At 30.4% G+C, this 16,238-nt stretch overlaps 1 protein-coding gene across 1 annotated transcript in view; it reads left to right on the top strand.

Annotated features, from left to right (window-relative positions):
- LOC143226523 (spectrin beta chain, non-erythrocytic 5-like) overlaps window positions 1–16,238 on the top strand; it is a 179,633-nt gene that overhangs the window by 158,884 nt on the left and 4,511 nt on the right. The window contains 16 exon segments of the mRNA XM_076457571.1: window positions 621–751; window positions 1,503–1,689; window positions 2,540–2,740; window positions 3,628–3,723; window positions 6,278–6,412; window positions 6,740–6,922; window positions 7,943–8,134; window positions 9,334–9,489; window positions 11,508–11,725; window positions 12,283–12,571; window positions 12,818–13,000; window positions 13,282–13,404; window positions 13,641–14,036; window positions 14,038–14,572; window positions 14,902–14,979; window positions 15,685–15,792. Coding sequence (XP_076313686.1) covers window positions 621–751; window positions 1,503–1,689; window positions 2,540–2,740; window positions 3,628–3,723; window positions 6,278–6,412; window positions 6,740–6,922; window positions 7,943–8,134; window positions 9,334–9,489; window positions 11,508–11,725; window positions 12,283–12,571; window positions 12,818–13,000; window positions 13,282–13,404; window positions 13,641–14,036; window positions 14,038–14,572; window positions 14,902–14,979; window positions 15,685–15,792 — 3,211 coding nt within the window.

Genomic DNA, 16,238 nt, shown 5'->3' with positions numbered 1-16,238 from the left:
TTTACAGAAGGCTTTGCATATTTGTGATTTAACTTTATCACATATCATTTGAAAGAAAGTGCAATATATTTATGTGGATTTGTTTGAACACTAATTTTCTGTAATGATTTTTTAGGAATTCTCAAATCTTTGCTGAAGTTTTGGCTCTGTAAATGTGTTTTAAAAGAAGTCAGAAAACTGTAGACAACATAAATATATTTCAAGTTAGACATCAAATTGTTGCAATAGTTTAGGGTATTTTTTAGTTCTTACACTCAGTATACATAAATTTATTATGCCTAATTTAAAACAAGGGCCTTCCACAAAACAGCAGGCCAAATAGTTTCTCAAAGATTTATTAGAATAGTTTGATTTACAACACAGTGTGTTTCATTCTGATTTTTGTTTTAATTGACCTCGTGAGGTTTCATTGTTTCTGTCCAACTGCTGCAACAATAATCCACACTTTGGAGCGTGTGGGTGCATAATAAGAGTGACAGATGTTATCAGTTAAATCCAACTATTTGATAAGATCAGGTTAATATTGATAATAAATTTAACTTTATGAGAGTGTATTTGTTAAATACTAATTCACCAAAATTAATGATGATAAAGAGTAAAAATAATGATATTTTTCACAGACATTAGAAGTGGAAATAAATAATCATGCAGATAACATTGAACAAGTGAAGGAACAAACTGAGAGTTTTACAAGTAACAACCATTTCATGAAGGATGAAATTAATCAAAAGGCTCAAGCTGTTGTGAACAGGTAGTAAAAATAAGCTGATTTATAAGGAACGTTTTAAAGTTTAAGTGGAAATAATATAAAGTCGTACAGAACTGTATATAAATTAACTCTTATTTAAATGCCTAAACTCTGAAAAGACATGTTATGGACAATTATAGAAAATATATTAAAGAAATGACTGTTTGAAACATTGGTAATTGAGTTGCTAATTAAACCAACACTTGGAAGCTTAGGCATTAAAAAAGAGTAACACAGTGATTTTATTTTTTTAATGTTATTGTCATTTTAAGCTATGACAAAGTGATTAAATTTCAGAAACAACTATTAAGTTGAGCTGTTGATTTTATTGAAATCACTTTTATTTCATTTTTATTGAAAGAAAAATTGACACTGATCCAGCAGATTGGAAATCCTGCTTTTATTTGAAACTTAGTTTTAATTTGTAAAATACAAGTTTATGTTTTTAAACATATTAGTTTTAGAACAAAGGACTATTTATCTTATAAATGGAATAAGCATCCTTACATTTTGCATTTTACCCACTCAGACTTGGGATTACTTGCACTACAGATGAGTTCCCTAGTAACTGTACTGTAAGGTTAGCCCACTAACAATAGCTAGAAGATCAGTTTTTAAGTTTTCAAACTACCACACTAGTTGTAAAGCGAGTTTGAGAGAACTACTTTGATTTATTACGAATAGTTGGATACATTTAGTTTTCATTTCAACTTACTGCAGTTAATTTCACTATTTGAGAATTATTCTTGTACAGGTACAATGGACTTCATGAACCTGTCCAGATTCGACGAGAAAACTTAGAAGAATCTCTGTTGCTTCAGCAGTTCAAACGAGATATGGAAGAGGAACTGATGTGGATTAGTGAAAAGGAAGCCTTAGCATCGTCAACAGATCTTGGAACAAGCTTGACATCAGTTCAGAACTTACAGAAGAAACATCAGGTACCTAATGGAAAATGTAACAAAAAGAAACAAGAGAATGTTTGATCTTTCTTATTATAGTGTTGATAGAAGTGTAGTTTACAGCTGAAAGAAAAAAGCCTAAAAATATTATTGAAACTGTTTTTTTCATATTATTTTTAGGAAATATTTTGGAATTTATGATTTACTTAGAGATTTTAAAAAGCTGTTAAACATTTCGGTTATTTTTATGATGATTGACTGTGAAGTTTTATGAAAGTACGTAATGTACCCAAATTAATTGAACTGGTGGAATTGCATGAAAAAAAAATTGCATGTAGCGGAACCTGTTACTCATACGTTTAGATAGAACCTGTTACTCGTTTGGTAGCAGAACCTGTTACACGTTTAGAGACCACTGAAATAATACTAGATAAGAAATAAGTAACCAAGAAAAGCATCTCATAAGTAAATAATAAACAGTTAACTATATATGTATGTAAAAAGAGTTTAAAATATGTTTTTGCCTTTAACATAGCCCTAGTTGGATTTTAGAAACCCCATTAAGCCTACAGCAGATGTAATCAGAGTATGCAAGGAAAATGATGCTTTGTATGCAATGGTATAATTATTTATCAGTGTGTTGTTTTCTGGATAGTGTACAGTTTATAGTTCTGTTTCACAAGACATTTGATGAATCCAGTTGCATAAAAACCTTTTGAATTCCTCTGTGTTTGTGGACATTTTCAGTATTTATCTGTCTAGTTTTAAAAGTGCATAATGCTTATGCACATTGAACAATGACACAAGTAGTTGAAATTATTCAGTCATTTAAAAAAAAAACAGTTGTGGAGAAAGGAATTTTAATGTGTTTATTTTATTATAATTTCAGGCCCTTGTATCTGAAATCAATGCTCATGAGTCCCTTATTTTAGCAACTGCGAACAAAGGTCGACAGATGGTCCGTAGTAATCATTATGCATCACGTGACATTGAAACTCAGATACAACAGTTACATGCTAGTTTTGAACATCTTCAAGACATAGCTAGTGTTCGCACACTTCGACTTCAAGATGCACTGGAAGCTCAACTGGTAATTATTAATTATTTATAGACATGAAATTAATTGAAATACAGTCAACATTAATCAAGCATGACAACTTGATGAAGTGCCTCAGCAGAGCTTTGTGATCGTGTTTCTTTTGTACTCATTTATTTTTGTTTGTTGTCAGACAAATGTATTCTTTACAAATAGATACATAATTTATATAAAAAAACTTTAATTTACAAAAGAAAATATCTATCAGTTTTGGAAAAATCTCATTTCTCTTAGTGTATTTATCAGATAATTGGTATAATACAATATGGCTGATACTACCTTATCTAGCTGTTTGTTCACACATTGAGGTTGGATTGGTGTTTGACATCAATTATACTATCACCAGAGTGGAACTATTTTAAGCTGATGGTGATGTTTTCTTTGAAATATACATATCTAACCTTAAGTTTAAAGGTTAAATATCTGTTGTTTATTTTTAAGACATTGCTAGTAACTTTATAGTTTGAATTTTTTTGTTTATTTAATTATGAAGTTTAGATATAGCCATCCAGTCAGCAGTTGTTGTGCTAATGAACACAAATTGGATTAGGAGATGTGAAATATAAATATCTGTAACGGTCAAGAAAAAAATTCATGTTTCTTTAAAGTATTTGATGCAGTTACATATTTTTCAGATATTTGTGTATTAGAAAACTGTTCTTCATGTTCACACTTGATGTCAAAGACATGCATTAAGAAACATGGGACCCATTCTTGATTTTTGTCCAGATAAACTTTATAAGATGCATTTGCATCTGTATTCTGGAATAACAATTTCTGTTGTGCAGCATAAATAACAGAAATATTTAGTTTTTTAACATTAAACATCAATGAAGAAGATACAGTGACTCAGATTGTGCTTTTTGTCTTATTTTTTCAAGTTCTACTCTGAAGTGACTGAAGTGGAAACTTGGTTGAATGATAAGAAGCCTTTGCTGACAAATGCTGATGTTGGAAAGGATGAAGACTCTGTGGAGGTATTTATTATTATCAGTTATCCTTGAGTTGCACTTAAATTGAATCATGCATGTTCAAACTTATTGAAGTATCCTTTGAGCATGAATCATGCTAGTTCAAAAGTAGTGAAATATGTTTTAAGTATGAATCATGCTAATTCAGACTTACTGTAAATATCCTTTGAATATGAATCATTCTTATTCAAAGTTCTTATTGTAAGCATATTTCAGGCATGAATCATGCTAGTTCATACTTACTATAAATCTAAACATATCTTAGGTATAAGAAAAATAGTACAGTCAAAAAAAGGGTTGAGTGTGTTACTTAAAGTAATAAGATCAAAATTGATGGCCAAACTGTGGCTACATTTATAGCATTGATAAGGCTATTACAGTAAATATTTATTCATTAGTTAGCTAGGCTGTATGTTTTGTTTTACCCACAATTATGGCCCAAGTTGAAATTTGTTATGTGAAATAAGAATCCTGTAGAGCACATCTGTTGAAAATATGTGTTAGTTTGGATTACTACAGTCCAGAGACAGAAGGTGGAAAATTGCTAGACTATCACTTCAGTTAGCCCTATCCCTATAGCTATCCTTTACTGTGTGTGACACATGGTTTTTTTTTAGTGTCTAACATTCAAAATGTTATTAATATAATTTTGTTCATATTGTATCAATTGGTAGAGCATTAAATATTAGCTAGTAATCCATATTTTAATACAAGTTTTAAGAACTAATTCTATAAGACAGTATTTAATAAAATCGTAAATTTTCCCTAGTGTGATACATGTGACACCAGTTTCTCTATTTTATCCACCACTCCTCCAATAACCATGAAATTAAATGTAAATTACTTGCTATAAGATCATCATTACTCAGATGAACAATAATTTTTATAGCCTTCAATTTTTGTTTGATTACATAGCTATCATAAAAATCAGATCCTTCATGCTACATCCACCTATCACATTCTCTTTAAGAGTTTGTTAATACTTCTCTTTTATGTTTAATTACATATTACTAATAACCAATAGAAAGTCAAAGTTTTCATCTATCAAATGACATGTCATATTGTGTTCTGGAGAAGTAATTAAGATTGAGACATTGGTTTTTTATACATAAAAAACGTTATGTATTTTAACTCTCAGTTTTAATTTATGGGTTTGAATAAATTTAATTAATATCTTTCATATCAAATGACATGTCATATTGTGTTCTGAACAAGTAATTGTCAATTTTACTTGGAAAACAAATTGGTTCTCACAGGATTTATGACTTAGATGAATTTGTAATGGCTCTTGTTGCATAATTAGAAAGCCAGAAGAATTGTAATTGTTATGGAAAATTTTTTGTTTTTAAATGTTGTTATTCTATGTTTTTTGGTGCATTATTTAATTAATTTTATTGAATACACTATTATGATTAGTATAAAATAATTAGGATTAAAATAGTTAACAGTAAAAAAAGAATACTAGGGTGAGTATGTTATTTCTTGTTTTTCATGTTTATTCTCTATTTACTATCACAAGTAACTAAAATGTAAAAATAGGATCTTTTTAGGTTAGTTAAGGTTAGATTTAGTATAATAAATAATAATAATAATGTAATAAGTATACTTCATTAGGCAAGCATGCAAGCAGCTCAGAGTAACTCATGGGTAGGGTAATTTACAACTTAAATGAAACAAATAAGATTTAGACACAGTTCAAAGGGCAATGAAACAATTTAAGCATAAATAGATGTGTTCATTTACAAGTTTAAAGCTAGTTGGGATAAAACAAAGTAGTTTCATGTTACATTTGAAGTCATTCTACAAAGAAAAAAGGGTAATTAGATTTATTTCAATTTTTTATATTTTTTGGTGGTCACAAGGTAGGTCAAATTGATCAACTGCATATAGAGTTAGGGTAAAGAAAATAACAGGTAACTTATAAAGTTTTACTGAAAAGAAACATTTGAAATCTCTTTAGGAGGTTTTTATAGATAACAAAAATGAAATTTGAGATTTTTGTGATTAAGAAAACTATTTTTAATCTTAACATGAAAATCATTTTGCACATAGGCTATTCAAAACAAGTAGTTGATATATTTAGGGACAAATCTTTTTTCAAGTTTATTAAAAATACTTCACTAAAAATATGAGTTTCTTTTTGTGAAACATTTAATTTTACTGAAAGACTGTTAATTGTTTTTCAGATATAAACATTAAATTTAAAGTTATCAACATGAAATTTATAAAGACCTTGAACAAGTACAAAGAAGTTGCGTGCTGAGTCTGTGTTGAGAGAATTTATAACACACTGTGTGCAGGTTGTTTTGGCTTCATGGTACACTACTGTATGTTTCAATATGTCTTAGGTAGGAATCAGGCTAGTTTGAAATTTGTAATTATCCTTCATTTGAAGAAATGTTATGTATTTTAACTCTCAGTTTTAATTTATGGGTTTGAATAAATTTAATTAATATCTTTCATATTTAGTTTGATAAACATTTGTATATTTTCAGTTAAGTGTATTTTCATTGAACTGAGATAACAACATTGAATTTCATTTCCCTTTGTTATATTCTAGATTTTCATAAAGAAGCTGGGTGGGCTTCAGCGAGATGTCAAAGCTTTCAAGGACAACATAGGAAAAGTGGAAAGTAGTGGTCATAAGTTGATTGAAAGAGGTCATTTTGACAGTCAAAACATCAAAGAAAAATTGGTAAGTGATGTAAAGTGGATAGAATGGTTGAAAAAAACAACAACACAAAATTAGTTTTTTATGCTATTGTATTTTTGTTCCTGTTGGATATTAAATTAACTGAAAAAATAACTGTTTACTGTTCAGATGAAACAATGTCCACTCACCAGTACATTGCTAAGCTATTCTCAATGTGTTCTAAGCTTACTTTACATCTAAATATAAATCAATGGTAATCTGAAATATAATACGTGTGTCATTAAACAGTGATTGAAAGAATGTTTATTGCCATACTTGAAATTCATTACTAGATGCTCTTTTTTTAGTTATTAATGAATCTTTTTAAAGGAATCTGTTGCAACACAATATGAACAACTAAGAGAACTTTGTGAGGAAAGAGAACAGAGACTTCTGGAGAACAAGGAATATCTGGTATTCTTGCGAGAGGCTGATAAGGTGGAACTTTGGATTGAGAACCAAATGGCAGTTACAAATTCAGGTGATCTTGGGAAGGATCTTGAACATGTAGAGGTGAGGTAGTTTTTCAGTTGATTAACTTGTGGTGGTTAAACTTAGGTATTGATGACTTCACCTTCCTTACATAACAATGTACAGTAGTTGGGGATTTTTGTATTGCTACTCTTATAATGCAGGATTATAGTTTAAATCCTTAATCATCTAGTTTCTTTGTCTCATCCAAATAAATATTAAAGGAACTGAAACATTATGCATATGTTTTGTATTATAGCTGAAGAAACTATTATTAGCTTGGTGCTGTGTCTCATCAAAGAACTGAATATAATAGTTTAGTTTGTTTTAACTATAGTACAGAAATTTTATTTATTCATGAGTGGATAAAGTAATAAGGCTGGAACCCACCAGTGATGCAGCAGTATATTTGCAACCTATAACAATAGAAACCAGGTTTCAATACTCATGGTGGGCATAGCACAGCCCTTCGTGTAGTTTTGTGCTCAATAATGAACAGCTTTAGTAAAGATGGAAATAATTTTTGTAAAATGAAATGTAGGAAACAATACTTTTTTTCATTTTCAGATAGCTTAGTCAGAATATTAATAATGAAACTAAGTTGAACACATAACATACAACACATTGACCTTGCAATAAAAGGTGTAAGACTTTTCAAAACTTTGTTCTTTACATGTTGTATTTTCTACAACAAAACGTTGTTATGGGTTTAACTTAATGTCATTAATATTTTTTTCTTTAGAGTTTGTTCTCATGTTTATTATTTACATATTTAAATTCAATTAACTTCTTAAGTACTTTACTTTTCAGTAACAGATTATTTAGAAAACAGTTTTGAATGAAACTTAAAACCTAATAGGTTGGGCTTAAGCATGTATTTTACTAATAAATGTTATTAGATTGTTTGATAATTTCTAAACAATATATTAAATGTACAAAAACCTTAACATTTCAGTTACTGTATTTGGTTAGTGCAGTAGTAAATGTAATTATATTAATTTCTTCACTGAGTTCCTTGATGCATTTATCAAAATGTTTCTAATGTGTTTTATTTCTCTACAGGTTTTATTACAGAAGTTTGAAGGGTTTCTAATAATTTTACATTCAAGTGTGGATCGAGTGACGAAAGTAAAAGAGATGGAAGAGAAGCTGGTGAGTAAGAGGCATCCTCAAGAAACTCGCATCAAAAGCCGTAGCAATGAAATTAGCCAACTTTGGAACAACCTTGTTGAATCTGCTAATGGAAGACAAGAGGTATGGATTGCCATCACAGTCTATCAAGATGCAGAATATTTGTACTGTAACGAGTTTGGCTTTTTCTCAAGACTATTTAGTAATTAGTAGACTTTCAAAATAATTTAGATTGAATTTGATTTTAGAGAAAGAAATACTCCAAAATAGAGGTATTGTGAACAATAGTGATTGCGTATAATTCTTAGAGTAATCATTGGGAACTTATGATGTGGTAGCTCATTTGTTTGTTTCTTTATGTATTTTATAACCATTATAAAGGTTGTCATAGAATTTTTTTATAACTTCTTCTTTTTTTCATCTTCCTTTGGCAGAGGTCATTGTTTTTCATGTGTATTGCCTCATACAATCCACTTTATTCATTTCCAGGTCTTCTGCAATTCCTTTCGTAATCATGTCTTCTTTAATTACATTTTTCTAAAGCTTTACTGACCTTCTCTGTCTTTTCTTGCTTGCTACTGACAGTTGTAATGCTCTGCTTATTTCTTCTTTTCTTTTCCCATGACCAAACTGCCTCAGTCTCGCTTCTCTCGATTTTTCATCTATTACACAGAGTTGTGCTATTTTCTTAATTTCCTTATTTGCTCTCTTTTTCTTTCAGTGGCACTTTCAACAATCATCTCAGCATTCTAATTTCTGTTCTTATTAACAAGCTTTCTTTCTTCTTCAGGGCCCAGGCCTGAGTTCTGTAGAGGTGCACTGGTCTAATCACTGTCCTATACACTTTGGCTCTCAGTATTCTTGGAAACATTTTATCATGGATGACTATGGCTAATTTCTTCCAACCTGCCTGCATTCTATTTTACATAATTTTGCCACTTTTACATAAAAATCTACATGAAACATGCTAGAAGTATTATTTGTATCTCATATTTCAAATATCTGCTACAAACATGCTGATATTTAACAATGTTTAGTAACATAACCACTAATGGTGTGTCGGAACATGACTAATGGAGATATAAGTTCTTTGAAACTTACTCAAAGACTGCCGATTTGCTATATAGGGTATGGTCTGCTTCTTGTAATTGAATGTGAGTGTGCCCTATGTATATATGGTGTATTGTTTGCAAATATTTCTCACTTGTTTACACCAGCCACAGTCAGTGGGTTGAAGGACAGAAATGTTTATGTGAATATTGTCTTTTATGTACATTTTGTATAGATTCAGAATTTTAAAATCTGTTTTTAATTCAATTTAGGCTCTTCAGGGAGCTAAAGAAGTTCATGCTTTTGACCGTAGTGCAAGTGAAACAACTGGCTGGATAGACGAAAAGGATGCTATGTTATCCAGTGAAGAATTTGGTCATGATCTTGAGAGTGTTCAAACTTTACTTAGGAAACATGAAAGATTTGAAGTACAGTATCTTTGAAGTATTCTATTGTTTATTCATTAAGTTAAAAACAATCTGTTAATTAGTCACTTTTAAACCAAACATTGTTAATTTTAAAATAAAGAATTCATGTATATGCTATACTGGTAAATGTTTAAGGATTATTTCTTTCATTATGGGTTGAGTGAAATCCACCAGGCTCGTAACCACAAAGGTATCCATGAGAGTAATTATACTATGATTTTTTGATAATGTATGCATATGTTTACAAGATTTTGCGGGCTATTAGTAAACATTACAAGATTTTTGTAAAAAAAAATTGGTTTTAAATTAAGTAGGTATTTTAATTAAAGATTTTCTCGTAAATTTTTTATCGGAATGCTAACTAGAAAATATGCAGAGTAATTTTCATTTTAAGATTAAAAATACATTTATGCACTGAAACTTTTATAACCTCCAGATAATTATCAAGTATTTTTTTAAGAAAACATTTTTGTCTGTTATTTTCATTATCGTAACATAGTCTCTGTACATGGTCGATAGATTTGACTGGTCTCATGACCATCATAAAAAATTAGGAAATATAAATTATGCTTTTTTCTTTTTCTAGAATGACTACAGATAACTCAAAAACACAAATATTTAATATAATAGTTTAAATGTCATAACATTATATATTTATATATATATTTATTATTTTTATTATAATACCTTGTTGCAATGAAGTGCAACATGTGCACTTATATTATCATATCCAAGAATATAAAGCTGACCTATACTAGTCTTTACAAACTTACCTGTTTTAGTGTACTAGTATTTTGTAAAAATACAGTCAGATTTCTGTTATAATACATTATACATGTAGGTACGTTATTACAATATACAATTTTCAACTTATTTTTTTTTAACACATAGAACAGTAAATAAAGAAATAAAGCAAACAATTTTCTCTTCTAGTTATGACCTTTATACTTGGTTGTTGCTTGTCATAGGTTGTTAAACATTAAGAAATTTTACATTTGGATTATCAAAATGTAATAAATTATTTTATCGATACCATAGAAATACATTATAATTTATCTAGTGTAGTAAAGGAGCTGTATATGGGTAAAAAAATAATAAATTCAAACAAGCTAAAATACTCAACTTACCATCATGAAGGTTTGTCTTGAAAGAAAGTAAGGTTGCTGTTATATTTGAAAATTGATGGAAAAAAACCACTTGTGGAACATTCTGAGCTTTTGATTTGTTATTCACATGTTGTATATAAGGAACAGTTTCCAAGAACTGAAGAGCGTGAGTTGGGGATGTCACTGTGTACGATTCAGTACATTAGTGATATTTCATTATATAAAAAAGATAGGAGGTTTTAATTTTAAATATTGATACAAAACTATAGACCTTGTATATTGACATCATAAACATCCAATTTGAACCAGTATTGCATTCAACATGCTATTTGAGACAAAAAAAATCGATGTTTAGGTGTGTTTTTTTGAATACTTACTTTTGAATTAAAAATTAAATGATGTATAATATGTAAATTTGAATTATAATATATAGTTTGATACCAAACTTAATGACATAAATTCATAAAATGGTAGTTGAATAAAATATTGAATGCCAGTCAATAAACACAATGACATGGTCCTTTGACCCTTCATGATAGGGTTAAGAGAAATATTACTCAAGTACAGAATCTTGACTGCATAGATTTGGAAGAAGTAGATCATTCAAGTAAATCTTTTCTGAAGAATTCTAGGTAAAAACTTGATATAAAAGTTTGTGAAACATATGCAAGTGTGTACATGTTTCTTCTGGAGATTGTGCTACTCTAGACTTTTTATTTTTTAAACTTAGTGACTGTACTTTATAAATTGTTGTACAAAACTTTTATTAAAATGTTACCTTTAAGTAAAATATTTCTTGTTCAAGTTGTTACTAAAGCTATTATATTGTATTTATCCTAAGACTATAAAATTGGAGATAGTTCCCACAAGATCTGATTCACCTAATGCTGTAATTTCTTAATCTGCCAATAGACTGACTTGGCAGCTGTTAAAGAGCATGTCCAAGCTCTTGTGAGTGAAGCTCATAGACTTTGCCACAATTATCCCAATGCAGCAGAACACATAACAGTGTATAAAGATAATGTTCTTGAGGCTTGGCAACAGCTAAAGAAGAATTCTGAGCAGAGGAAGGAACATCTCCAACAGGCAGAGAAACTTCAAGCTTATTATGATGAATACAGAGTTTTGATGTAAGTTGACACTTTTTTTTTTCATAACATCACTGTATTCAGATTTTTAAGGGAAGAACAAATGAACTAACATTCACTAAATGCTATATATCTAAGTTGTTTCAAAACTTAATCTGTTATTAGAGTATCAGACTTACAGAATTACTAATTATTTTTAACACTACATTTATAGTTACGTGATCTAGGTTTGTAAGTGAATATAGAGTTCTTCAAACATTAAGTAATTATGTATTTACTTTCTACTTGAGACATTGGGTCTTCAAGAAAACAATAACATAAATGGGTAAAGCTTTTAAAATGGAAATACTTCATAACATCTTCCTAGAAGTTGTAGCATTACTGTCAACAAACTACTTTTTATAAAATAAAAAACAAAACAATAGATTTCACACAGCTAGGAATGAAATACAAGTTATTATTTTGTTGTTGTTGTAAAAGAGCTTAGGGTTTCATTGAAAACTTCTAATCTCTGTTAATGTAAAATTATCTATCATTATAAAGTAAAATGTGTTATTTATACATAAATTTTTTCTGCCACCTATATAAAAAAAATGTAGGTCTTGGATTAATGAGATGAAAGCATTGATAACATCTGATGAACTAGCAAAGGATGTTGCTGGGGCTGAAGCTCTTTTAGCCCGACACAAGGAGAACAAATCTGAGATTAATGCCAGGATAGAGTCTTGTAATCGTTTCCGAGAGAAAGGGAATACTATTATCAAAAGTGGACACTTCATGGCTGATGATGTTCGGGATCACATTCAGCACTTAAATGAAGCTTTCAAGCAGTTGCTGGACATATGGGAAAAACGTCAGGATTTGTACGAGCTGAACCTAGACACTCAGGTACATATAAGTAGGTTGGAAATATGTCAGAATTTAGTATACATTTTTATGAGATTTACACTTCCCCATGTGTCTTGGATATGTTGTAACTAAACGAATAATCTGCAACTTGGGATCGATGTAGGAAAATGCTAATCTATAATAGCTTGTAGTTTTGCTTACTGGAATTCTAATGTATAATATTCCTGTAATATTTTATGTTGAATCATGACTGGTTTCTTAAAGCTTTAGTTGTATGTTTTTCAGAAATTTAAACAAGATGCTGAACAACTGGAAAACTGGCTTCAGAATCGAGAACCCATCTTGCTGGATGATCAGTTTGGTGACTCCATATCTGCTGTTGATGAACTGATACGTAAACATGAAGACTTTGAAAAAACTATTGATGCTCAGGAAGAAAAACTGACTGCACTTAAAAGAATTACAAAGGTATGTTGTAACTTTATTCCATAAAGGTTGTCTATACTATGAAGCTATGCTTGTTTTTACAACTTCTCTTAAATCTAAGTGCTGTATCTTTCAAACTAAATGTTAATTTTGATTCTTTTGCAGGCTTTATTTTGTGTATTTAATGTATGAAAATGTTTTGGTTTAAAGTTAGTCCTAATTATTATATATGTAAAAATTGATGTTAATGTATTTTGCTCAGACATTAATGTTATTCTTTTACAACCATAAAATAACCATATATGTACTTCTATGAATGCCAGTTGGAAGATGCATTCCAGAAACAAAAGGCCAATGAAGATCAAAACCGAAAGGAGGAGGCAGTTCGAAGAGAACAGGACAGAATCAATGCTATGAGACTGAAGGAACAAAACAGAATCTTGGAGGTATAAAATAGACTGTTGAATGACAAGTTATTTTCTTTCAAGCACTGATTAAAAACATTTAAAATTTTCATTAGTGTATAAATCAAATATTGATCAAACATTAAATTCCTTTGTAGAATAGATTATTTTGTATAAAAAAAAACAATGCTGAAGAAACTACTTTGTGTTAAGTTTTTATATACATACATGTAGTTTTAAAATTTTTAGTCGCTAAAACTATTTTGAAATGTTATCAGGAACGACGAAAGCAAGATGGATTGAGAACTCAACAAGATGAACCAGACAAGCCTTCTGAAGAGGATGGTTCTCATGCTCCCATTAACAAGTTTTCTCCCCTTCGCCGTTCAAGTGTGTATCGGTCAGTCAGTCAGAAATCTGTGGAAGGTCCCAAGAGAAAAAGTCCAGTAAAACGTGTGGAAAGTTTGAAACTAGAAGATGCTTCAAAAGATATGCACTCCCCTGTGACTCGATCAGAAAGTGCGAGACTGGACGATCGATTTAAGAGGTTAAAAAGGACACCCAGTTTTAACACCAGAAAGCGTTCTAGCTTTCGTTCCACTAGTAATACTGACAAGTCTCCTGTCACTGAATTGGAAGGATACCTGGAGAGAAAGCATGAGTTACAGAGTGGAGGGAAAAAGAGCAGCCATCCGTTCATGGAAACATTATTACACTGTTCTCTGTGGACAGCTTTTGTGTTTCTTTAAAGATAAAGAAAGTTTTGAAGAGAGCAATGCAGCCACAGGACCTGTTTCTATAGCTCAGGCAAATGTTATTTCAGCAACAGACTATACTAAAAAGAAGCATGTCTTTAGACTTCAGTTAGCTGATGGTTCTGAATATTTGTTTGCAGCTCATACTGCAAAAGAAATGGAGGAATGGATGAACAAACTAGCTTTTCATGCCAGTCTCCCACCCAGCCTTCAGCTAACAAGTTATGAAACACCATCAGTGCAAGGAGATACTGATCCAGACCAAAATTCATTTGCTGGTTCTGAGTCATCTAGTCAAAAGTTACCTATTGAAGAAACCAAAGTATCTGAAGAGCCAAGTAACAAACCTCATCATGTGAATTCATCAAGAGTGGCCACTGGTCAACTTTTATCTGAAACAGGTCCTTCTGATAGCATTGTTCAAAGTAATCACCAGGATCAAAATTATCTTAAAGGTATGTAGTAATTCTTTTTTTAATGTCTTATTTTAACCCATTTTTTTCTTTGATCATGCCACGTTGAAATATTGATAGCACAACTTAACATGATCATGTGTTTTAAAAGGAAATAGTTTTTCTAAATTCTTTAAATTAACTTTGGAACATAATTCATGAAATAGTTTGAGTATGGAAGATTTTTTTAAACATTTTCTTTTTGATGTATTTGAGGTTAAAAATCTAAGTTTAATATGTATAATTTTGTTTGCAATATGTAGAACTAGAAACTGTTGATGTTCTTATGCCCAGACAGTTTACATTTGTAAGCATTCTTTGTGTGACTTTAGGTAGCAGCAGTCCGTTGGCTAAACACAATGGAGTAGATCAGCCTGATTACAGCTCTGATTCGTTACCACAGACAGACAGTAAGATATACAGAAACACATTTCACAGTGTTTCTTTTTATCGTTAAACATTTAATGCCTTCAATGTATGTGTGTGTGTGTGTGTGAATGAAGAGATTGGTTGTTGTTGGTTTTTTATTTCCGAGTCTGGTATTAATCATTGCAAAGTTGCTTGTTACTACTAGTCTTAATGGGTTATTTTTTAAAAACAGTTTTGACATTTACTATAACAAGTATTGTATATCTTTGCTTTATATTGTACATATCTGTATTTCTTCACTACTGTACCATCTTTTATAACTAGAGTCCCCTGGTGGGACATCAGGAAGTTTATGGACATACAGCACTAAAATCTGGGGTTGTTTCCTGCAGTGTAAAAATATATTGAATTGCATTGGTAAAAGAGACACACCATTACCTGTGATAAACTTGTTACTAGATTAACTAAACCATTATCCTTTGTTCACAGCTTACGTGGTTTTTGTAACAGTGTAATTTTTTTATATGTGCAGTGCCCAAAACCTAGTAAAATTGTCAAGGCTCTAGTGCTTTTATGTGTCCTTTTTTGTTGTGTTTTATTTTCGTTTTTTAGCTTCAGACACATTTGAGACATGTGTATAGTGTATTTGTGAGTTATTAAGAACATGCTTAAGGTACCTTGCTCAAAACGTCATCAAAGTTTGATGTTTCATTTGTTTGTGATTTGTGTTGGCGTTGTGTTTGTAGCAAACTTGCAGCTTCATCAATCCTCCAACCCTCAAGATTTGGAAGATGACAAGACAGAATCAGATGATGATTATGAACCAAATGCAGAAAGTGATTCAGACAGTCTTGGTAAGATGCTGTAGATGTGCTACGTTATTTTTATATATAATCCTAAATGGAAAATGTTACATTTAACATAATTCTGCTGAAAAACTCTGGGTGTATGTGTGGGGGAACTTTCCAACAAATTCTCTTTGAAGATAAAGAACAACAAACAAACAAACAAGAACCAAAAATATTGATAGAATAATTTGGAAAATACCTTGCATTACATAAAAAAAAAAAGTCCAAGTCATATAACATTCCAGATATAAAATGACTAAATATATTAATCCTAATAGCATGGGAGTGTCAAGATACCCACATGTAATATTTTGTACATAGCTACAATTAAAATTTAGTTAAATTACTTTTTAATTAAAATTTTTATATTAAAAAGTATCAATTTCTCTTCCCTTATTAAGGTCTCTTGGTGTTCAACCAATTAGAAATGTATACTATAGATTTAGAATATA

This window comes from Tachypleus tridentatus, chromosome 9, assembly GCF_004210375.1.
Source record: "Tachypleus tridentatus isolate NWPU-2018 chromosome 9, ASM421037v1, whole genome shotgun sequence".
In the NCBI taxonomy this organism is placed as follows: Eukaryota; Metazoa; Arthropoda; class Merostomata; order Xiphosura; family Limulidae; genus Tachypleus; species Tachypleus tridentatus.
This window is presented reverse-complemented; position numbering and strand designations above follow the sequence as displayed.